The 25,615-nt window shown below is 38.1% G+C and overlaps 1 protein-coding gene across 1 annotated transcript in view; it reads left to right on the top strand.

Annotated features, from left to right (window-relative positions):
- Nucleotides 1–24,292, top strand: part of BRINP1 (BMP/retinoic acid inducible neural specific 1) — a gene marked incomplete at its 3' end in the record, with an annotated part of 194,159 nt that extends 169,867 nt beyond the window's left edge. Inside the window, exon 8 of the mRNA XM_080940074.1 lies at nt 23,155–24,292. Coding sequence (XP_080796200.1) covers nt 23,155–24,292 — 1,138 coding nt within the window. The remainder of the gene's footprint in view (nt 1–23,154) is intronic.
- Nucleotides 24,293–25,615: the final 1,323 nt, after the last annotated feature.

A 25,615-nucleotide genomic window follows, 5' to 3' on the forward strand; every position in this document is an offset into this window, starting at 1 on the left:
TCCTTGCATTTCCTCTGAAGCACTCTTCGTTGCTTAGCCTCTCTGGGTCTGTGAACTATAACAAGATTGTCTTTTATTTTATAGCTAACATACTTTTAAGTGAGTAATAATATGTTTGTCTTTCTGTGCCTGGGTTACCACACTTAGTTTGATTTTTTTTTCTAGTTTCATTTGCCTGCATATTTCATGATATCTGTATTTAACAGCTGAGTAATACTTCATTGTGTAAATGTGACATATTTTATTTATTCATTCTTTGGCTGAAGGACATCTAGGTCATTTCTATTTTTAGCTCTTACAAGTAGTGCTGCTATGAACATAACTGAGAAAGTGTCCTTATGAAGGGATGGAGCATCTTTTGGGAATATGCTCAATAGTGATGTACCTGAGTCTTGAAAAACCGCCATATTGGTTTCCAAAATGGCTGTACAAGTTTGCATACCTGCTAGCCGTAGAGGAGTGTTCTCCTTGCTCCACATTCTCCTCAGCATAGGCTATCACTTGTGTTTTTGCGCTTAGGCATTCTTACAGGTGTGAGATAGAATTTCATAGTCATTTTGATTTATATTTCACTGATGGCTAAAGACTCCGAACATTTCCTGAAGCCTTTCTTGGTGATCTGAGATTTTTCTGATGAGAATCCAGTTCAGATCTGCATCTCAGTGTTAATTGAATTATATTTAGTGTGTGGATGTCTTTTTTTTGACTTCTTTATATATTTTAGATATTAGTTCTTTGTCAGATGAGGAATTAGTTAAAAATCTTTTCCCATTCTGTGGGTATCTGTTTTTTCTATAGATTGTGTCCTTTGAATTATAGAAGCTTATTTGTGTCATAATATCACATTAATTAATGGTTAGTCTTAGTGACTAAGAGATTGGTATTCTGTACAGGAAGTTGTTTCATTTGTCAATGTTTTCAAGACTATTCTCTACTGTATTTTATCTTTAGGATAATGGAACAAACTTTTCCTGAGGGGTTACCACATTCATTGCTATGGAAGTGCCAAGATAAATAACATCTATTCCAACACAAGGTCCAGTCCAGTAGAATTAAAAAAAACAATTTTAGACTTAGCCAAATGACTTTTGAAATTTCTTGTGTACTGTTCCATCTCAAGTTCTTGATAGACTGTGGTGGGTTTTTATGAGTATATAGGGAAGGTAACTCTAGTTTCAGACTCCTGTGGTCTGAACTGTAAAATAAGACAGATGCATAGCAAAATTTCATGGGACTTTGATCGTCACCCACAGCCATTGCATTATGTAGTTAAAAATAAATTTCAAGCTATAGATTCTTGTTTGACTATTATTGCCAGTTATTCAGACTTTTGATTATTGGAAACCCCGATAACATGACCCACGTGCATATGTACATGAAAACACATACACACACACACACAAACACACACACACACACACACACACACACACACACACACACACACACACAAGTTCTCAATATGTAGACCACACTAAACTCAATCTTTTACCAATTATGCTTCTACCTCTTGAATACTAGCATTAGAGTTGTGGGTGTCCATACCCAGCTTGATTCCCGGTTCTCTTACATTTAACATGAGAATAATTCCTTTTCCATATATCAGAGGGCCATTTTTGTGTTATGTACAATTCAGAAATATGGACCATTTGAAGAAAAAGAGCAATGTAAGTAAGGTAGACTTGAATCACAATTCAAGGGACAAGAACAAGATTGAGTTAAAGCCAATGTAAGTAGTTAGTGCTTGTAATCTACTGGACCAGTGTCAAGCATTAATCCATCACCCCTATCATCTTACCATTAGTGAGGTAGCACTAATTCATCTCAATTTCATGAGGGAGGTCATTAAGGCACAATGATGAAATGTTGGCTGGTACAGGTTTTTGTCAAGGAGATCATGTCCATTTTCACAATACTCATAAGTTTCTATCCAGCCTTGATATTTATAAAGCACAGATATTTATAAAGAATTTGTTTTCAGTACTGGAATTGTCTTCTTATTGCTAAAGAGGGAGAAAGTAAAAATGAAGAAATAAGGGTAGAGAGGTTTTAGGATTATATGAAATATAAATGAATGTATAAATGGAGCGAGAGAAGTGAAAAACAAAGCCTCTCGGGAAATACTTTATTCAGGTATCCTCTATGCAAAATTGGGACCATTAACATGTTGAATATCAACACCATGCAAGTCTTTGGGGGAGATAGTTAAACATAAAAACAACAATGTCCTCAATACACCATTTTCTACGTGTGGTAGGGTATAAAAGACAGTGTTTTATAAAAGAGGTGCCTGAGCTCAAGTCATCACTGTTCAATATGGAATACAGATTGAATGGAAAGCAATTGTTACTCATTTTTAACTAAAACAGTAATGTTTTCTTTATGTGGATTCTGAATAAAACTAATTTGAGAAGATAAGGTGATTTTTCTTTTGGCAAAACAATTTGAAAACAATGAGGCTTAATTATCTCTGAGGTCCTGCCCACGTGTATGAGAAATAACACTTAGAGGAATTATTTTATCCCAACATATTGGTAGAAGGTCAGTAATTGAATCTTGGAGCAGAGCTGCTCTCAAATAATGCTAATTAGTAAAATTTAATGAGTACCCTGTAGTTCAAACTATGATCTGCTTTTGCCTGAATATAGAATACCCTTTTAAATAAGTGTCCCAGAATCAACTCTGATCACTTTTCAATTTGTACTCGCAGAAGCCATCGGAATTATTACTTAAGAAGCAGATCCAGCCTTGTCCTCAGTCCACTTGAAGCCTTTTGACAAATACTAATTTTGATGAAAGGAATGGAATTTGAAGGTGACCTACAGATCTGACAAAAGATGGCCGAGTTCATAAATATTGGTTTTTACCATTTCTTACATTTTAGAAACAGCATGTACTAACTGAACTCACTTACATGTGTCAGTACTGCCTCCATTACAAGTGGCCTGTGGCCATTCCTCTTCTCTGGATAGTAACTGGTTTATGCTTTTCTAACAGTAGCCTCTACATGTTCTCCAAATCTCAAGTCAGGTAGTCCCTTCGGGTGATCTTGTTCCTTCTATGACAAGTCTGCCTTGTGTCACAGTTCACATGGTTTCTATGTGGATAGTAAATCATAGTTCACCTTTATAGCATGATTTACTGACCACAGTACAAAATTATCGGCAATGTACAAACATCTCTATCTACATACTTCCCCATCTGTTTCTCAGAACTTCATAGCACAGAAACTGACACACAATATCCATTTGAAAAACTTTTCAATAAGTAAGTAAAGCAAAGCGAATATATTTTCCTCAGAATGTGTCTGAGTAGCATACTGACATCATCCTGTCTAAACTGAATGCCGCCAGGCTTCTAGTTTTTCTGTATACATTGATGTGTTTGGATTACCATTTTTCATTATTTTGCATTGAGAAATTGAAGACCAAATAAATTAAGTAATTTAAACAAAGTCACTTTAAGAATTTCTGAAGACATCAAAGCTAAAATTAAGGCAATTATATTGATAGTACAGCATAGTAAAATCAAAGCAGCTGGTGTAAATTGTCTTCAACTATCCTGGATACAAATATTGCAAAATCTATTACTTTGGGAAAACTGTTGAACCACATGAGGATAAGGGAAAGGAAGAAGGAGGATGATAAAAAGAACAAAAAAAAAAAAAAAAAAAAAAAAAAAGAAGGAGAGAAAGAAGAGAAGGAAGGAAAGAAGGAGAAGGGTGAAGAAGAATTAATAATTATAATAAATTTTAAAACATACTACAAATAATAATAAACAGATACTTTTAGAGCTTATGAAGTTTAGCAAAAATGAAGTGACATTCTTTGCAGATATTAGTATTTAGTGATGGTGTGACTTACATCCTACCATTACTTGTTTGTAGAGATGATTATTGATTATATTGTGAAATAAAGCCAAACAATATATACTGGCTTGTTTTCTGTAAACTTCACACAGGCTGGAGTTATCACAGAGAAAAGAGCTTCATTTGAGGAAATGCATCCATGAAATCTAGCTGTAAGTCATTTTCTCAACTAGTGATCAAGAGGGAAGGGCCCAGCCCATTGTAGGTGCTGCCATCCCTGGGCTGGTAGACCTGGGTTCTATAAGAAAGCAAGCTGAGCAAATCAGGGGAAGCACGCCAGTAAGTAACATCCCTCCATGACCTCTGCATCAGCTCCTGCTACCTAATCTTCTTGGGTTCCAGTTTTGACTTCCTTTGATAATAAGAGCAATGTGTACGTGTAAGCTGAGCAAACACTTTCCTTGCTTCTTGTTCATAATGTTTGTGCAGAGATAGAAGCTGACTAAGACACAATGGGAGAGGAAGGTATGTAGTGAAGTTATTTGCATTTTCCAGTGACACTTGGACTTTGATTTATTTTTACTTCTGAAATCCACATGGCCCCTGACCTGGTAGTACAGGCTATAGTCAAGTACAATATAATTACACATTGTTGAAATAAAAATCCCTTGGAGGCATATGCCTCAGAGTCTAGTCCTGGGGCCTTAGCTTTTGAACCCTTGTCAGCCTTTAACATACTTTTTTATTTCTTTCAGTATTTAATTGGTTTCTGTGGAAAGATTCTGGTTACCAGAATAATTATTATCTCAATTCCAATGACCCTTTATATCCACACAGGTTCCCAGTTGTCTCTCTGAACTTTGCACTTCCTTACTCTGGACAAAATCTCCACAGACTTCTGAAGTGGGACACAGAGCATTGGTTACTTATATTTTACTGAATTCAAGTTAGTTTCTAACTTATTAGAATGGCAGTCTAGGTCATGCCGTTTATTAGGTTTGTGACCTTCAGAAGACTAAATCTGCCTAAGTGCTCTTTTTTTTCCACTGCAGTCAGGATAAGAACAGGAACCACACAGCGTTGCTGTCCCAAACAAATTATAGAAAAACTCTGCAATGTGTAAAGAAATGCAGACATGAAATATGAACATAATCAAAGACAAAGTGTGAGGAACCTTAGAGCAGTGGTTTTCAAACTTCTTGATTCTGTGACTCAATTATCTTGATGGTACTTCATAGCTGTAATTTTGATACTATTATGAATTATAATATAAATATCTGATATGTAGTATATCTGATATGCAGCCTCCAAAGAGGTAAGGGCCCACAGAATGAGAAACATTTCCCTAGAGAAAGGATGTAGACAAAAATTCTCCTTCTGAAATGTGGGTTTTTCTGTTGTCTAAGGTAAAATATGAGCCTAACAAAATGTTATCCCATGATGAAGATGAGACAGAAATTAGGATTCTCAACCCTGCAGATTCAGACACTTCAAGATGTGCTGGCATTTACCTTTAAAGAAAATGTGACTCAGTATTTAGATATCTAAACTTCAGTTTGTGTTGTAAACCTATGTTCTTACCCTCAAAAGCCAACAATAGAACATTTAATGTGGCATATGGTTAGTATATGACAAAAAGAAGAAAGCAAGTCCTCTAACCAGATCCTGTTGGAGTGCAAAGGTTGTTCACTGGAAAAGAAGCAGAAGAGTAGAAGTAAATTTGAATAAAAGATGTGTACATGCTATACACATGCTCTACCATGCAAACATGCTACATATAATGAACAATTCTCTTATAACTTACACTGTATATAGTCCTTCCCAGTCTTTTGAAAATTGAGGCAAACCCATTTAAACATTGTTGGTGTATTCGGTCTGCCAGTCTGCAGACTTCACTACATAAACCATATTCACAATTACACAGTATTTTTCACATGAGTTTGTTCAGTTTAGACTCATATAAACTAGTCCAAATTGATGTTTTTATTATTTTTATGTACTCTCCAAATCCTTCTGCTTTTCTTTATTTAAATTAATTTCCTTTATTGTTCTTAACTAGTCTTTATTAAATTTTGTTCCATAGTTCCATAAAGTTTTTTTTTTCAGTCAGGAGAAATCAACTCAGATATCATTCATTTTTTAATTATTATGTCCATGATACAACTGATCTAAGCAGATCCAAGGCAAACCAGCCAAGAGAATTCTGAGTGACACAGACATCCTCAACCATCTTATGTGACAGAAGGCAGAGAGTCAGTTTTCTAGCACCAATTTGCATAGACACTTGCAATGAGAGCTTTTTCTATTGGGGATAGAAACTCTAATTCCTTCCTTTTTATCATTTAAAAATAGTTTTATTAATTCTTTGAGAATTGCATGTCTTGCATTTTGGCCATAAACATCCCTGTCCCTCTCTGCCTTCAATATCCATCCATGCTTCATACCTACACAATTGTGTGTGGCAATTCCTCCTATAACCCTTAGAGTCCAACTTGTGTGGTTTATATACTCCTAGAACATGACCATACTCTGGAACATGGTTGACCTACGAGAGATCAAACCCTTTAAGTTAAACTAAGTGAATGTGTGTGAGTGACTGTGTTTGTATGTGTGTATTTGGATGTGTTTGTCTATGTATTTGTGTATGTATATGTGGGTGTATGCACATATAGCTGTGTTTTTATGTATGTGTACATGTATTGTGGAGCACAGGCAGCCACTAGTATGAATGAAATGAGAAGAGCAAGAAGCCAGCCTAGGATGTCGTTTGTAACACCCCACATTATTTTCTTTGGACAGGGTCCTTCTTTGAACTTGTATCTCAGTGGCTTGACTACACATGTTGATCAGCAAGCAGAAGGTGTCCTCCTTTCCCTGTCTCTTTCCAGATCTGAAATTTTAGGCATGCACTGCCATACCTGGATGCTTCTGTTGATTCTGGGAGAGTCCAGACTCTGGCCCTTATGATTTCTCATTAAACATTTTAGAGATTAAATGATTTTGCCAGTTCCTTTATTGGCAGTTCCTAAGCAAAGACTTGGCCCAATGTATTGGCTTGCAATTTTTCATTGTATATCTTTACAGCAAAGTGCATGCCATTCTTCGTAATCTGATCACATTTGCAATTGTATGCTTCATTTCAGACTCTCCCCAGTTGACTCTAACTTCTGGTAGGGCAATGACTCTAGTGGGTTTTTGTTATTTTGACTTTTTTTCTTAGCTAATACATTCTCAGGATCAGGTAGTATTCCTGCCACATGATAACATGTTTACTGAACTACTAGAAGGAAGCTTTGAAATTGAACCTGAAAGACATTTGAACTTTTAGTGGTAGCAATGGTTTTCCAATTTAAGAAGACATCATTTATTGTATTTACTTAGGAAGAGGTAAATTATGTCTTGCAAATATGGTAAATCAGAAATCGGGATAATCGTTTACAAAATTTGAAATTATTCAGTGCATGGCTTTGTAAGCTCTTGTGTTCCATCATATTAAGTTATGGGCTATACATCCTTTAGTTCTAACTGTTCTCACCTGTAAAATAATATAATGAGAGAAATCCCTTTACAGAGTCATTGTGCGGATGACTCAAGATTTGTAGATAATATTTGTTGCCATAAAAGTTGGGCAGTACATACAAGCCTGTTTCCCCATCGCCCTTACTGTTAGATCTCTGTGCTGGAGTAGACTTATTCATGGATTAAATGTTTTTTCATCGAGTTATAATTTTATTATTTTGGTGATATAAAGGAATTGTGAAAAAAATAGAAGAGAAATTGGGATTTAATAGTGTTCTCTGGAAGTCATTTGAATGACATTAAAAGAAAAAAAAAAAAAAAAACCGGTGGGCTCCCTTGTGGGCATGTAGGATTTATATTCCATCTCTCTGTTGACATGAGTGTTAACAGTTGTTAGACTTCAGTGAGAGACACAATCATTTGGAACCATTTCAATATCCATGACTGAACCAACCCAGGGGGTATCTGACTGAATAGATCTGGTTTGCATCATAGGTTCTTGGTGATACTGATATGGTTGATTTTAAAGCCCCATAAATTTTCGATTAGAAAACTCTACTTATTGCTACACACATGGGTTCACCTTAGTGCATGTACTTGGTGCAGAGGACACAAAAATAACTAAGTGAATTCTATGGGATGTTGGAAAAGGGAGAAAAACAATAAGTTGTGCCCATGATTCTATCTATGATGCAGTAAATTTATATACAAGTTATTTAAAAAAGAAAACTAAACAGAGAAGTGGCAAAAGTCGGAGTATTTCCCCAAACAGTCTTAGACAAAGAAACTAAATCTAGATGAAAATGTGTCCTCAAGCCTGTTGATTGTCCTGGTTGTCAAAGTTTGTGGTTTCCTCTCTTGTCAGTAGAAATCCTCATTTCCCAGAGTCTTTCTGAAGCAGAAAATTCCAAACCCTTTTTTTTATAAGTGGTTGTTAATGCATTGTATTCCTACTGAGCATCTCAACTGAGAGGTAGCAGGACTTCCAACTTGCAGCTGCTAATGTGCCATCAGGATAGTACCCCTTCTCTAGTATATTTTGGAATAAATTTATCTGATTTAGTTTGGAGAGCATTTCAAAATTTGAAGAAAGAACTATTCTCAAGGCAAAGACCTCCAGTGTAGGTTATTTTCAAGTTTTGAAAGAACTTTGTCCATTGATTGTCATATTTATTCCATATAATAACTTGTGGAAAAGTAAGAGCAATGTTTCTTCTACAGTTTTATAGTGAAATACAAACAAACAAACAAACAAATATACCAACAGTTGGTTTGAGTTTTTAACTTGTACGTGCTTATGGCATATGACACCTCTTATGGCAATCTTGCATGGGTCTGGTCCCCTTAACTTTCCCCAAATAATGTATAATCGTGTATATAATGAATCTTCATTTACTCCTTCATCTAGTACTTAATTCAAAAGCTCTTTAATGAGTGTCCACTAAGGCAAGACATCATAATGTTTATACAATGAAACAACAAAGTGACCAAAAAAGCAGTAGCTGTCCATATTCAGAGTTACTTGAAACCTAACATATTTAATACATCAAAAGGGCCAAATGACCTCAAATTATAACTCCATATGTTTTTCCTGGAAGGAAACCTAGGAGATCTAACTCAATTACATCATTTTATTTATAGATCCAAGAAAATAGAATAGAGCAATGTTTTGATTAGAGTATAAGTGAATTACCTCATATTGCTATATGACTTACCACACATATAGAGGCCGGAATGACAGATGCACAATCTTGCAGTGTTCATGAGTGAAAATCTGGTTGTGATATACTTAGAAGTGCTTATTCCTGGTGGATAAAAATGTAAGAATTTGCCAGAGTGTGTTCTTACCTATTAAAACCCATAGAGAAGAATGCACATCTAAGTTTCTTCCTACCATGTGCAGTTATAGGACCTAGGTCATGGTTCCCTTGTTTTCTGGCTATGGTACACTCCAAGCTCATATTTGTTATTGTGCAGTGATTACACACTGTCCATTCCTCTTCAAAGGAATGAATAGCATGGTTTACATAGTTTCAGATGCTCCTAACTTAGAAAATATTTTATCTTAATCAAAACAACTACTTAGAAAAGGGACAAGCAGATAAACTCCCCATCTTTAAGTCAGTTATATAAAAAAAAAAAAAAAAAAAAAAAAAAAAAAAAAAACCATGACTACTGAAGTGACTGCCTATCATATTGATTGTGGTAAGAGATTGAGTCCTGGAAAAGAGGGGAGAGGTGGCGAAGGAGACATATTTTGAATTCTCCCTCATATAGGAACATTAACCAGATTACAATCGAATAGGGAAAAGATATACTGAGTTCATAGTATATATACTACTCAGAATACTTGTTTTTCTATAACAAACTGGCCCATATTTAGAGTCTTAAAGCAAGAATTACTGTCTAAAGTCACGAAACTTGTGGTTAGACATTCTTGCCTTGTTTGTCAAAGCAATTGCATTCTCCTTGTAGTAAGTTGCAAGTAGTCAGTTGTATAAGCCCTAACATAGAAAGTCTAAGAAGTCCCCAATGGTATGTAAGTAGATGTGGTCAGAAAGCCACTGACCAACTGCTCATCTTTTGGGGTCTCTCCATATGGCTCTTGATCAGCATGAGTATGCTGTTCAGATGGACTTCAGAGTATCCAGGCGTATTTTTCCAATGGACAGGAGATGATATCTGTCGGCTGCTACAGTTCTAGCTACATAAACAGGGTGCATCTTTTCTACCCTATCTTATTAATAAATGAACTAGTGAGATCTACCAACAATCAAGAAGATAACAAATATTCTGTCTCCATGGGAAATTTACATATAGAGTATGGGTTGCAGTAGTTTATTCTTCTCAAACAATCCATGTAATAAGAGTAAGACGCACACTCTGGAGAACCTGTGGTGAAACATTACATAACATAAAACTGACCTTTAGAAATTAGTCACTCAAAATTAGTTTAGTGAGTTTATTTTAATACTTAAAAGTGTTGCAGGAATTCTCGGAGGTATATGGTTTGTTGTTTGTTTTTATTATGGTTGTTTTCCTTTATTGGCTTTCTTAGAGGATGATTGTAGGGGATAATTTCCCATAAGATGCCATCTAATTTTTGTATTCTGTGGGAGTATATGTTGTGTGGGTACCAGAAGAGGGACAGGACATTTTTAAAGTTGCTGACGATTCTTTTTTTTTTTAAAAAAAAACAACCTTATTTTACAAAACAAAGATAAATGTACAGATTTTAAGCATTTTTTGCATAAAATTATACAATACATTTTTGTCAGTACTTTTTTCAGATTTTAAAATAATTTTTACATAAAACTGTATGAATATATTTTTTAGTCAGTACTTGATTTTTTTAAAGGTTTGATAGTATGCATTGAAAACTTAATAGTTACAATGAGCATAAAGTACATGTAAAATAAAATGTAACATGGAAATAGTCAAAGTCTTCTTGTTGTATAGAGATTTTTTTGTTTTGTTTTGTTTTGTTTTCTTTATTGAAAGTTTCTGAGGATTCTAATTATGAAAAAAAATCCCCAAACATACATTCTACAACTAAATGAATACCATAGAAAATAATCACTGGACTTTTCTCAGAAAGGCATGACCTATTTGATGTCTTTAAACTCCTGTCCTGAGTGGGAGGAGGAGCTCATGGTGCTATTTCCTATCTCTTAAACTTAGTGTCTTCAGGGCCAGTGTCCAGCAGTTTTCTAACAATAAGATTATTTCCTTTCTTGGGTGCACAATAATCTAGGCAGAGTGACAGTTCCTCTGGAGAAAGCTTAACGGAAGATTAACAGTGTTATTTTGGGCAATGTGCAAATTCTGTCTTAAGGGGAAGATTTGGGTTGTAGATTTCCAGTCACAATTTGGATAAGCTCAGGAAAATCACCTAATGTCTAGTTTTAGTTTTCCATCTATTTCATGGTCCAGATTTTGCCCAAGCATCACTCATATTCATGGTTTTGATGTTCTGCCACTGTATTCTCCTCAGCAGTTCCACTCATAAAACAAAACCAACCAAACCAAAAAAAAAAAAAATATATTACTTGATAGACCTTGAATACTTGTTTTTTCATGCACAAGCAAACATGCATATTGTGTTTGTTTGTGTGTGTATGTGTCTGTGTGTGTGTGCATGTGTGTTTTGTTGAAGGTAATACTTTGGGTGACAGTGACTGATTCTGAGTGTTTATTAAACTGTCTTATTCAATAAGAGGTTCAAGTCCACAAATAAATTCAGCACAGCCTGGGGCAGTTGTCTGCCAATCATCGGAGCCTAAGGATTTCTTCCCAACTATGTGGCAATGAAGCTTTGAGCTAGAAGTATTTTGGGCATTTCTTATGTATTTATAGAGGAAATAATGGCAATGTGTTCCAACACTCTGGTAACCCTAGGGAGTACAATTAGGACGAGGGGTTGGTAGATACATGCCTAAAGCTTATTCACACCACTCTGCTGGATTTCTCAAGGCCCAGACTGGTTGGGATATCTCCATTTTCACTAATGTTTGTCATTCAGCATTTGTAGCAAATAGGGCAGTTGACTCACTTCCCTGACGTAAGACAAGAAAATAACTATCTCCAGTTGCCTTGTATTGTTTTGGGCTTCTTTACTTTTCTGTGTCTCTCTTTTTTTTTTTCCTGAGGCTCAGAAGTTGCTATTTATTTGGATTAGAATCTAGAGGCTCAAGGGATTGAGTCAGAAATAGAACCAAGTTCTTACGATCTGTGTGGATAGGTTTTTCTTTTGCTTTGTTTTTAATCTTCCTTCAGAAATAACCTCCCACACTGCTTCCCACACCAGAAACCTTCTTCCAGTCTGCGCATTGGTGAATTATAGCCTCAGTTTTGTGACAAGTAAGTCATGACCATTACGCCATCTCTTCTCTTCTGAGCCTCGGGATTTCATAATGTTAAAATGACATTTTTAATCCTCCCTTTACCCAGTGTAAGACAGAGAAAAATTATGAAGATCAAAAATAAGCACGAACTAGACAAACAAAGGAACTGAAAACATTGATAGTGATATACACTCGATGCAGGTGCTGTCTATTAAATGCAATTGCTCTGGGTGTTTTAAAGGTGTTATTTGGCAAATGTCTCATAAAATTATTGTATTTTTACACAAAGGTCAAACCATGTAAGTATATAACAAGAAAACTTTCAAAACCAATTTTACCTATGTAAATATCTACAGAATCAACAAATAAGGAGATGGCTCATGTATCAAGAACAATTACTGCTCTTTCCATGTTCAGTTCCAAACACGTAAAATACATGTGTCCCTTCCACCTCTCACTTCAGCAGCAGTGGTTGTGACACATGCATGTGCACAGTGTGTGTATACATGTGAATATACACACAGATGCACAAACACACAAACACAAAGGAATTTAAAATTTATTATATACCAAGTTGGAAGAAGCACAACTATGTATAGACTACCAGCAATAAATTGACTGAGGACTGTGTGTGTGTGTGTGTGTGTGTGTGTGTGTGTGTGTGTCTGTGTGTGTGTGAAACAATAACAATTAAAGAAAAAAACGCATGATTTTCAGAGGGAGCATGGTGGGGGAGAATATGATATATGAGAGGGATTTGAGGGAAGAAAGGAAAGAGGAAATATGACTTAATTATGTTTTATTTGAAAAGTAAAAATATAAAGACACATGTATGCGTGTATATGCACACATATACACATATAGGGCTCTATCTTGCTACTAATATAGACAAATATTTGACTATCTCTAACTCCATCTCATCCATACGTATCTATATGTATATTGAGTCATATCTGCAGTAAGGTACCCCATGCCCATCACATGCCTTTTATGGGTACATTTACTAAAAGAGTACTATTTTTGTATAAAATATTAATTAGCTAATTAGTAGAATTAATGAACTATTTGACACAATAATTTGGAAGTGTGCATGTGTGATTGCTAAGGTGCACCAGAGATGCTCATAGTACCACCTTCTAACATATGGGTTCCAGGACTTGAATTCAGGATGTTAACAGTGGCCTGCACCTTTAACTTCTGAACCATCTCATTGGCCCAAATCCACCGTTTAAAATGAACAGAAACTCTTCATTTGTGCTTTGTTACCTTTTCATTTATTTCTTAGAAATGACCACTTATTGCTTTGTATTACTGGTTGTCTCATCCCCCAGAAGATTCCAAACTGTTTGCTATTTTGATGCTGAGAGACTTTTCCACGGTCTCTTTATTGGGGCTGCAATGAATATCTACAAAATCTCAATGAACATTGTCATTGTTGTTGTTGCTGATATTTTGTTCTTCTAGGGATGGGATTGCTGCCATACATATGCTAATATGTACATTTTGACAAATATTCAAGCAGACAAGGTTCCCTTTTTTATCTTATTTCTTTCCTGTCCTGCACAAGGAACTTGCATTTGCTCTAAGCCTTTGCAATATTTAGAGCTTTCTCTTGATTTTTTTTTTTTTTTTTTTTTTTTTTTTGGCCAATTTAAATTGTATCTGAGCTGCTCATCCGGAGTTGTATATCATTAGAATTTTAGGTTATATCATCTTAATGATGAACAAAAGTAGAGTTTCCCAGGATTATTAGCTTTTTAAATAACCACTATGTAAAATGAGCTGTCTGCTTCTATCCTTTGCCCATGCTCCATTTCTTGTTGTGGCTTTTCTTACTTATAGTACTTTATATGGTATCTTAATATTCAAAATTCTACAACAAGATGTCAACAGCCTGGGTTTCCCATGAGCCGTTAAATTTCTGTGTTCTGGAGGCCTGGAATTCCAAGATCAAGAAATGTGCCCGAATGTCTAAGAAAGACTATCAAGTCCTTGTAACAGTCTTCTCATAATAAAAGACTTCACAGGTCTTCCTAAGTTTAACGACATTAATTTCATGCATGAGAAATGAATTCTCATTGACTCAAAGCTCCCTATCTCCCAAAATTATGTGTTTGAAAACTGAGTTGTCAGTTGATGAATTTAGGGACAGAAATAGTCTGACCATAGCTTGAATTATGATGACATATTTTAATAGATGGAGGTACAAAAATGTATTGTGTTGTCTCTAATTCCATTTTATTTTTGCTGGGTATTGTTTAATCTTAGTATTTATCTATTACCCAATATTTTTTCTCTGTTGTAAATGCTCTAAAGTAATGTCTTTCTACTCCAATAACAAGAAGATAGTTGCCTTCACTTTTTGTAGAATTGTTTAGTCCTTGATGCTGTTGATGTTTTACACATCTCCTATTATTTGACTTAATTTGGATGAGTAGAAGCAGTTGGCATTAAAATTGCCCTGTTTAATATCAGTAGTTAACTGACCCACCAGAACTTGTTTTTTTTTTTTTTTTTTTTCCCTTGTAGTTTTCAATATATAATTACTGATTTCAAGGGAACCATTTAACATGTGAACTCAAGGGGAAAACAATCACTGTTTTCATAAGAGATCTTGTACACTTACTACAAGTCTAAAGCATCTATACATTCTCTTATCTGACGCTTAGAATGGCCTTGCAAAAAGTGCTCTATCAACAGATTCTGTACTTGAGACAACAGAAGCTTAGAAGGGTCAAGTGGTTAGTTCAAGGTTAAATAATGCACTCACTAAGATAAGGCACCATTATTTTGCCTTCTGAGTATAGTAACTGTATCTTGTCTAGATCTTTCTCATGTGAGCATTCTAGAAGCAAAATTCATTAGAACTATGAAAAATGAGAAAACAGTTAAACTAGAATATTAGACTTCTATCATTTGTGCTGTTGTATTAACATAGAAGAATATTTTTACATGGGACATTTTCTCTCAATAATAATAATGGGTAATAGTTTTAACTTCTTGCACTGAAAACTCTCAGCATCTTTTCATCCTTAACTTAGTTCTTAAGACAGAGTGCAAGGTACTTATGGTCATTTGGCAGAGATGAAAACTGAGATTCAGGGGATGGAAGGGTATAGCTCAGTTGATAAAGTGCTTATCTGATAAGAGGATTGCACCAGTAGCACCCACATAAAAAACAAAGCCTCCTTTTTTATTTCATTCTTGTAATCACTAAGAAAACAAAGCAATGGTGGATCCTGAGAGTTCGATGGCTGGCCTAATCAGTGAGCTTTGGATCCCAGTGAAAGACCCTATCACAGAAAACAAGGTGATGGGCTTTTGAGAAAATATTGGTTAGTCTATGGCTTCCTCATATAGGGACAATGTACATGGAACACACACACAAACACACACACACACACACACACACACACATACAAACACAAACACACACACACACACAAACACAAACACACACACACACACACACACACACACACACACACTATACCACTGGGTGCAAGAATGTACACAAATGAAGGAGGAAATGGGGGAAGACTGGTTGTCAGAAAACTCAAGTGACTCATTCAAGGACAAATATACAAGGTCAAATAAATTTAGTGCAGAGTGCAGTTCTTCCTTAACTAAAGTCTACCCTGTGATCACCCAGAACACTGACCTACATAATTACTGTCTCACTTCAAGGTTACAACAGGCGACTAGCCTCTGGTTTGCCCCTTCTCATTTCCATAAGATTTTGGTCTGAGCCTTTTCTTGTGCTGCTTATGAGATGCTCAGGACAAATAACAGACTCTGACAGCATCCACATGGGAGCACCTGCTGCTTTTAGCCCTTCCTTCATCTCTGAGCCTTTCCTGCTCCTTCCATCATCTGTCTTCAGTACTTCTATGCCCCAAAGCAATGCTCAGAATCTGAATATGCAGCTGATGTTGCCTGTCACCTCCTTCCAGACACAGAACTGTGTAATTGCAAAAATTGTTTCATAATCCTCGCCAATTAAGATTCTAACAACCTAATTTGAAAGTCCAGGTTGGATTCTTCCATTGCAGATAGCTCGCCTCTTCTACCCTTCACCCTCATCAATTGTCCCTGAAAGCATCCTTACTGGCTTCGCTCTACAGTTCCACCTAGAAAATGTCCACAGCATATCATGAGACTGGACAACTCTCCTCTTTGTCACTACCTTGCCACCGCTATGTTCTCTTCAATGAGGCCCTGACCCCCTGTGAAGAACTAAGGACCAACAGGCTGTTAAGGCTATAGAAGGATCTTAAATAGGGCAATGATTCAAAGGCAAATATTTGTTCAAGGAAACTGATGCGCAGAGGGGCCATGATGGCTTGTGCTAATTCAGAGTGCCACAGCCTCGAACTGGTGCTCCAGGAATCTCACCCTAGAGATGTGTGGGTTAGACAAGCACCATTCTTTGAATACATGCAGAAGTATGACTGTGTACACACATACACACACACACACACACACACATATGCATATATATATACACACATGCACATTCATGTGCACAAACGTTCATACACACATGCAAAGTATATAAATAACAGTGCACACCAGACATTTAGAAATAAGTGCTTGTCTCTCAGTTTTAGCCTGTCTTCTGCAAAATATAGACGCTATGAAGCCATGCAAATTTACCAGTTACAATGTCAAAGAAACACCCAGGACAGGAAAACACACAAGGCATAAATAAAAGAGCAATTTGAAATCCCACTTTCTTCTTTTTCCCCCCATTTCCTTTGTTCTGTTAAAAACACACTTTTATTAAACAAATAGGCCCTTACGAATTATAGTCTTGTGTTTTAGCCTAGATTTCTTGCCCTGTCTCCTGCAACATTCTCTTGGCACTAGATTTGTATGATCTTCTTTAAAATGCCACAGGCCAGGCACCACATTCCCAGCTTAGGCAAAACCTCCAATTAAAATCAGCAGGGAGGTTGCTTGAATTAGGAATCCCAGCCAGGGCTCCCCAGCCTGATGGTTCAGAATGGGAGATGTGAGCCTTTCAACAACGGATGGGAAGCCCTGGGTGGCAAAGCCTCTGTCCTCCAAATGACAAGGGACTCATGCTGTGTCTCTGGGAGACCTGTCAAGTTGCCAGAACATCCTGACTGTGGCAAAGACAGGGACCACAGTGAAGCAGCTGAGATGTCTCTAGGGTTCTGAGAGTGGTTTTTATCCACTATGGGGCATACAAGGCAGGCAATATATACTGTGATCATTGAGAGTATGCTGAGATTATATTTAGAAAGCTTGAACTCTGGCCATCTCTATGCTGTGTGACCATGGATGAGTGACAGTCACTCTCTGGCTTCAACACCCTTATCACTGACACGGAATTGTGAGTGACTTGAGGATGAGAAGATAACTGCTGTGACCTAGGAGGTACTAGAGAATATTTACTGCCCATCTCACCAATGCTGGGCATTGGCATTCAGTTCTAAACATGACAAAGATGGGCTGTTACTTTGAATCACTTTTCTGAAAAGTTCTCTGCTTTTTTGGTCCAACCTGCTTTATCTGAAGCTACTGTGAGTACTAATTGATCAAGTACCAGATTTTTTTTTTTCTAGTTTAGAAGTGAACATGCAGCTTCCAGCCCTCCTCTTGATGCTTTTCTCTTGCCTCGTTTCCCTCCAGCTCTCCTTCCCTCCCTTCTTTTCAACCCCTATCAGAATGAATTGGGTATCCCATCCAACAGAAAAATACTGATTTGGGCTGTAAACGGAAGATGCTGTAGCTGGATCTCCAGGGACAGAGAAAAGCATTTTAAAATATGGTTCTTACTACCTCACACTCACTGTGTAACAGTGGGTCTGTGTGAGAATTGTGAGACCATCCCATCCAGAACTGGCCTATTAAGCTATTTTTCTGTCTCCAAAGTTGAGACAGCTGTCACTAGCTAGCCTGAAAAATGGTATTTATAGATCACAGTCCCTCCTACCCCTGGTGCCCATCCTTTCCACTCATCAGAGAGGCCTAATTATCTCTAAATGGAATAGAGAGACCCTGAAAGGTCCAAAGGAAGCAAGGAATGTGGCAATCAATTCTTATGTGGTCAGATTCTCTGCATTTCTCCCATTTGTTCCATTTGTTTAACTTCTTATGTCTACTTCTACCTGTTTGATGTCCTCATTGTTTTAATACCAGATTATGATCTATTTGACAAAGTATGCCCACAGCAGATGTGCAAGGTTGGTATTTTGAAGGTATGCTAATCTCTCAAGTCCTCTTCTTCTGTCAAACCACTGTAGTGACAGGTGACATTCAGGGAACAGTGCATATGAAGATTCCTTATCACCATCTATGCCTCACATAATGGTCCATGATAATGGTGAGGCATATAATTCCTCTATATGTTTTGGAGTCCAACTTCAATGACACTTTTGGTTTACTTAGATATCTGGGTGGAGATGGAGAAGGTTTTAGAGACTAGTTTGATTAAAGTTGATGCTGGACATTGCTTGTATTTAAAAACAAAATCAGTAAATCCCCCCCCCCCCCCATGAACTGAGCTTATTTTTAAGATTTTAGTCTTCTCAAATGAAGGACTTGAAAACAGCAGATTGCTCTGGGACACTGGGAATTAGGAATCTCTGTCTCTATCTGTCTCTGTCTCTGTCTCCTCCCCGCTGGCTGTGACCTATCCCATTATGCTCAGTAGCTTCCATGTACCCCTCTGTCCATCATCTCCAACATGGAAGCCCCTTTCTCCTCTCTGTCACCCACCTTTCCCCTCTCTTTCCTCTTTTCTGGGTCTGACACTCCTTACACCCCTCCCTCACACCACTTCCCTTCTGCCTCCTCATGCTGTACCATTAATGCCCCCTTTGATAACAGCCCACAACCTCACAATTATTCCAAGCTCAGGAGACGCAGGTGCCATGCAGTCTGCTAATGTGTCTCAGAGGGCCTCTGTCCCCAGTCCCTCCTGCCTGACAAGGCTGGAATCCTAATTCCCCGGCATCCCCTTTGCTTGTAGCACCATCACCAGGACCTTGAATCTTTTTATTTCTCCCACTGAGGATTCTGAGAGTACCGCCACAATGAGGCATTGACAGAAGGAGTGGGGGCTGTGGTCCCGACAAAGGGTCCCAAAGATGAGACACGAGAAAGGGGGCGCTCTACGGGGTTATAGAATGCCTTGCAGATGGGAACAGAAGCACTCTAAATGGGGTACTGTGCTGTCACTTGGAGAGGGAGTGACAGGGGCAAGTGTGGGCCATTTGAAAGAGGCATTTTGAAATAGAGCTCTTGTCAGATGTAACCACGCAATCGCAGCCGCGTGGAGGGCCCCTGCAGCTCACCAAAAGAAAAAAAAAAATCAGATGACTCATACCCCAATATTCAATGTTCTGATTTGAGAGGTGGGAGCCACATAGCTCATTATGATTCTTGCTCCGTTTCCTGAAGGCTGGGCCTGCTGTTCCCCAGGCTGTAATAGGATTGGTCTCACGAAGCAGAGACCAAGGAGACCTGCGGCTGTGTGGGTAGATGGTATGGAGAAATACTGTTGTCCTGAGGGGACAGAGAAAAGTTTATTTTCCTTTTTCTTTTCTTTTTTTTTTCCTTTTTGTTAATAAAGTGTAAGAAGGAAAATATTAATATTCTTCATTCATTCATTCAGCAAACATCTATAAAACTAGCTAGGTTATGTGCTTCTTGCTGAGGGAAGAAAGCCCTGCCTGCTAACCCTGAGAGGCTGGAGGAGAAGGAAGCAAACAGTTCAAGCACAATGCCTTGGGGTGTTTTCAAAAAAATTTTTTTTTCTTTTACCAGATGGGGGTGGTTCTGTGGATTAAACAGGTAGACAGTTTTAAGAAGCTAATTACTCTACCATTTTTCTCAGCTGATAAGTAACTCACTGAAATCACAAGTCAGCTAGGCAGCCATTTCAACAGTATCCATTTTCAAAAGGCTACAACAAAATGGCTTCTTTTAGACTTCAGAGCACTGGAGAATGTCTCAGTACCTTCAAAGGAAGAGCTCATTCTCTGAGACATGAACAATGTGTACTATTACATTTTTTTTAATAATTGCTGTATCCTAGACTTTTCTCAGCAGTTTAAATATATCATCTCAGCATCCCTGCGCCAGCCTCTTAAGATAGACTTTATTATCCCCATTTTAGCAAAGAATGCGGAGGATTTTAGATATGTGATGACTCATTCCCTGTTCCAGGATAGGTTTGATATTTTTGTTATTTCTTCCTCTGACTTTAGTTCTGCATGAACTAACAATACCCATGCAGTTCACCTTAGACTGTCCTATATCCACATTGACTTTGGGGGTTTATGATTTTGAGATTATAGGTCAAGACAATTGCTAGAAGAGACAGTGGCTAACATATCCCACCACTGGATGTGTGGCACAAATGAGCTTCTTTCCTCATTCTTGTAGTGCTAATTCATTCATAGGTCATGAAATATGCACTTCATCATCATCATCGTCGTCATCATCATCACCATCATCATCATCGATGTCATCTCAGATCTTGCATGTAGTCCTAATACACTTCATTTTTCTGTTTTAAAAACAATCTGGCTGATAGATAATACCCAAAGAAAAGTTGATGTGTCTGGAGACTTCATTTCTTAATGGTCATGTGGTTCATCAGTTGGAAGCTTCTGTATTATTCACACTTATAAAATAAACCTGACAGCCCTTTTTCAGGGAGAACATGAGCTGAATTTTACTAAGCCCTTAATCCCTACCAAATTTGAAGGTATACTTTACAGAGAAATCTGTGCAATCTTCACAATAATCCTGTGTGGTGGGAGGACTGAGTGGAAAGGCTAAGGAAATTCCCCACTGTCAACACTGTTTAAAAACAGAAGAGCCAGGATTTTATCCATTTGATGGTGAAGCTTTCATCTCATGTCATTGTCTGAGTGTTGTTGATAGGCTCAAGTTAGAAGCAGGGAATAAAATTGCCTGTGCTGGTAGAGACTATGAGACAGATATGCTGGACTATCTATAGTATGGAGGACAGCCAAGAGGCGACTTTCCAAAAAACATGGCGAAATGAAAGGCCTCTTGTTGCAGTAAATATCAAAAAGGTAGCTTCACCTTTTATCCAGTTCTTTGATGGCTCTGGCACTACGAAGATTGCTAACTTGGTGCTCCGTGCCCCATGCCACCTATAAGAAATCAAGTGCGGTTCACTCTACCAATCCTGTAGCTTCTGTCCCAGGTGTATATGACCAACCTGGCATGTTCCATTCCACCACTGGTTGGTACAGATATGACTCCACAGCTCAGTAACTTATCAAACAGGTTTATATGTTGAATTCAATAAATTTTCAATTCACAAACCCTCTACACAATAAGCTTACAACAAATGTTACAACAAAGATATAAACTACCCATCTATATGAGATAAGTAGACCCATAGAAACCCTTAGAAATAATAATAACCTTATCAAGCTAGAGATACTCTGAGAGAAACATACTCATCTGCCTCCATCTTTCCCCTCCATCAATGTCCTCATACTACCTCCTCTTCTGCCTTCCCAGACCTTTCCCCACCTACCTCTTCACTGTCTAGTCATATATCACCTTAACATAAATCTACAGCATCTTGGATGACAGCTTTACATATTTTATCTATTCTTCTGCTGCTTCTCATTGGCTCAAGGATCTGCTTTCATTAAAATATTTTAGTGCCTGAAATCTGGGTATACACATTGGTATAATTCACAGGATGGATAGGCATTGTGAAGTGGTTTTAGAGACACAGTCTAGAATAGAAAGACCACAAGATTGAGAATTTAGAATGCTGGACAACTGAGGAACATATATCTTTATTACATGTTATTAAAAGTCACTGTGAGAATCATAGCAGATGATCCATAAGGAAGTACTGCATGAGAGTTGGAGAGCTGTCTCAGTGGATAATAAAAAGCACTGACTGCTCTTCCAGAGGTCCTGAGTTCAATTCCCAGCAACCACAGAGTGGCTCACAACCATCTGTAATGGGATCCGATGCCCTCTTCTGGTGTGTCTGAAGACAGTGTACTCACATACATAAAATAAACAAATATTTTCTTTTAAAAAATAAAGTACTTAATTTATGGATTGTGACATGTGGAAATTATACTAGGATTATCTCCCGAAGACAGCATAAGTATCTTTATAGATGAAGAAAGTATGCACTCATTGGATATGACTTTGTATATGGTACATGGGAAATCAAAAGCTGCAAAGAATTTATTATAAGTGGTGGCAAGAGGCAAAAAAATTTTTTTCCTATATATTCCATAGGATGTATAGCCTGGTTTCCACCTTAATTTCAACCCCATGCAATCTTGATTTGGATTTTTGACCACTAAAATGATGAAACAATGAAACGTATAATTTCAAAAACAGAAGTACTACATGAATTCTAGAAAATGATAAAATGAAGCTTATTTTTGTTGACAGGGTTGGGCATGCCATAACTTCATCAGTGGAAAGTGTGGAATCCTCTGATGTTGACATAAAAAATGTAAAGAAAGGAAAAAAAAAACATAGAGGTCCACAAATCTTGCCCATGTGAGACTTTTCACGATTTGTTCTCATCTAGAAAGTGTATCTGTATGTATATATGTATATATATATATATATATATATATATATATATATATATATATAATCTACATTCTCGTATATTTAATCTGCTTATAGGGCTTTCCAACTGGGCTAGGGTGGCTGGTTAGTAAGTCTCAGGGATCCCCCTGTATCAGCCTTCCAAACCAGAGGTTCTAAGTGTGGGCCACCCTGCTTTCTTTCTTTACAAGCATACTAGAGATGAAACTTAGGTCCTCATACCTGTATGGCAAGCATTTTACTAAGCCATTACTCCTATATCCCCTTTTCATTCTATGGGAGGCTTCAAGTTGCATGGTCAGTTGTCTGATGTACCTCACAATCCTATGGATAGTAGCTAATATATTCCATTTTTTCTCCCCCCCTCCCCCCACACAGGACAATTCAGCAGTGGCTTGCAAGGGTCCAGTCACTTCTCTACTGCAATGAGAATGGGTTCTGGGGAACCTTCCTGGAAAGCCAGAGGAGTTGTGTGTGCCACGGTAGCACCACACTGTGCCAGCGCCCTATCCCGTGCATCATAGGTGGGAACAACAGCTGTGCCATGTGCAGCCTGGCCAATATCTCACTCTGTGGCTCCTGCAATAAGGGCTACAAGCTGTACAGAGGCCGCTGTGAGCCACAAAATGTGGACTCTGAGCGGAGTGAGCAGTTCATCAGCTTTGAGACCGACCTGGACTTCCAGGACTTGGAACTGAAGTACCTGTTGCAGAAGATGGATTCACGCCTCTATGTCCACACTACGTTCATCAGCAATGAGATTCGCCTGGATACGTTCTTTGACCCTCGGTGGCGCAAGCGCATGTCTCTCACTCTCAAGAGCAACAAGAACCGCATGGACTTTATCCACATGGTGATAGGCATGTCCATGCGTATCTGCCAGATGCGCAACAGCAGCCTGGACCCTATGTTCTTTGTCTATGTCAATCCTTTCAGTGGGAGCCATTCAGAAGGCTGGAACATGCCCTTCGGGGAATTTGGCTATCCACGTTGGGAGAAGATACGTCTGCAAAACAGCCAATGCTACAATTGGACTCTCTTGCTGGGCAATCGGTGGAAAACTTTTTTCGAGACTGTCCATATCTACCTACGTAGTCGGACTCGGCTACCTACCTTACGCAATGAGACTGGCCAGGGCCCTGTGGACCTGTCGGATCCCTCCAAAAGGCAATTCTACATCAAGATCTCCGATGTGCAGGTGTTCGGGTACAGCTTGAGGTTCAATGCTGACCTCCTACGAAGTGCTGTGCAACAGGTGAATCAATCCTACACACAGGGTGGTCAGTTCTATTCCTCCTCATCCGTAATGCTTCTCATGTTGGATATTCGGGACCGAATTAACCGCCTGGCCCCTCCCGTGGCCCCAGGGAAACCCCAGCTGGACTTGTTTTCCTGTATGCTTAAACACCGCCTGAAGCTGACCAACAGTGAGATTATCAGGGTGAATCATGCCTTGGACCTCTACAACACTGAGATCCTCAAACAGTCTGACCAGATGACAGCCAAACTCTGCTAACCCGGGACCCTTTACCATGGACTTTCCCTTCTGCTGAACAAATAAAACACAACAAAACAAAAGAACACACACACACACACACACACACACAAAACACAAATTTGTAAAATGTAATTAGTATTCAAAAAAAAGGAGAGAAAAAAAAAACTTCATTTGTTGGAAGCTAAAGTGTTCTAGCAACTGTATAAAACCGTGGGGCATGTCTCTTACTTCTATATTCTGTCATGAAGAAGGGTCTCAGAATTTTGTGAAGCTTTGCGTTGGTGGCTTCTTTGGCTTCAGGTGCTGTGTGAAGGGGGGGACACGGGGAGAGCATATGCAATGAATTGTAAAGACCTCTGCTGTGCAGGTGCTAAGATTAAACACTAAAAGAGAGAGAAAGAGATATATGTAATGTACCTCTGACACTGCCATTTTTCCTTGTGAGAGGAAATGGACATAGATAAAGAAGATATTTCTTCGGTTAAGATTTCTTCCCTCTTTATGATTAATTCTTTGTGCTTCTTTTGACACTCTGCTGGGGATGGGGGTTGGGAAGTGGTGGTACAATGACACTTCAGTCTTACCCATATGGCTTCTTTACGTCTCAATAAACTGAAGCTAATGAAAAATGGTTCATAGGTGGGGTTGGGAGAACAGAAACTGACACAATTATAAAACAGGCAATAAGCACAGATGTTACCTCTTTAAACGCCTAAGCTTAAAACGAGGGTCGAAGGGAAGCAGCGTGCTCACGAATGCCCCCATAATAACTGCACCATAAGTGTTTGAATCGGTTCTTCTTAGGCATTTGCCAACAGACATTCTTCCCCAGCTTCAAAGGGTAAAGGGTTTCTCTTTCCACGATTGTGTTTGATGATTTCTTTCTTTCTTTTTTTTGCTCGAGTGAAGCAAAACTGTTCACCTACTTTCTCCACAAAGCAATATAGTATTTTATTGTTCAGAAATGTTTTCCTAGTAGCGATATATTTTTTTTTAATTTGAGTATTACCCATGACCAAGTAATAATAATAACAATTGAAGTTTTGGAGTGCATGGGATTATATAAGGTTTCCCGTGTGTTTTTATATTGTTTTGGGTTAATTTATAATACACAAGCACAAATGCACATGTCAAGGTCTTGCCACACATGTACACACAGTATACACACTACTCCTTCTTGTGTGGGACTTGGGTTTAGTAAAATGAGGAGCAGAAGAAGGCAGGCACATCTCAGGCTCTTCTGACGATTTGGAAGGACATTGCTTCATAGCCTTAGAAGCTCAGCATTTAAGTGGTACTTGCAAGGGGTATTTCTCTGGCATCTGGATCCCATTTGTACAT

Source organism: Micromys minutus (assembly GCF_963924665.1).
Source record: "Micromys minutus genome assembly, chromosome: 28".
NCBI classification, from domain to species: Eukaryota; Metazoa; Chordata; class Mammalia; order Rodentia; family Muridae; genus Micromys; species Micromys minutus.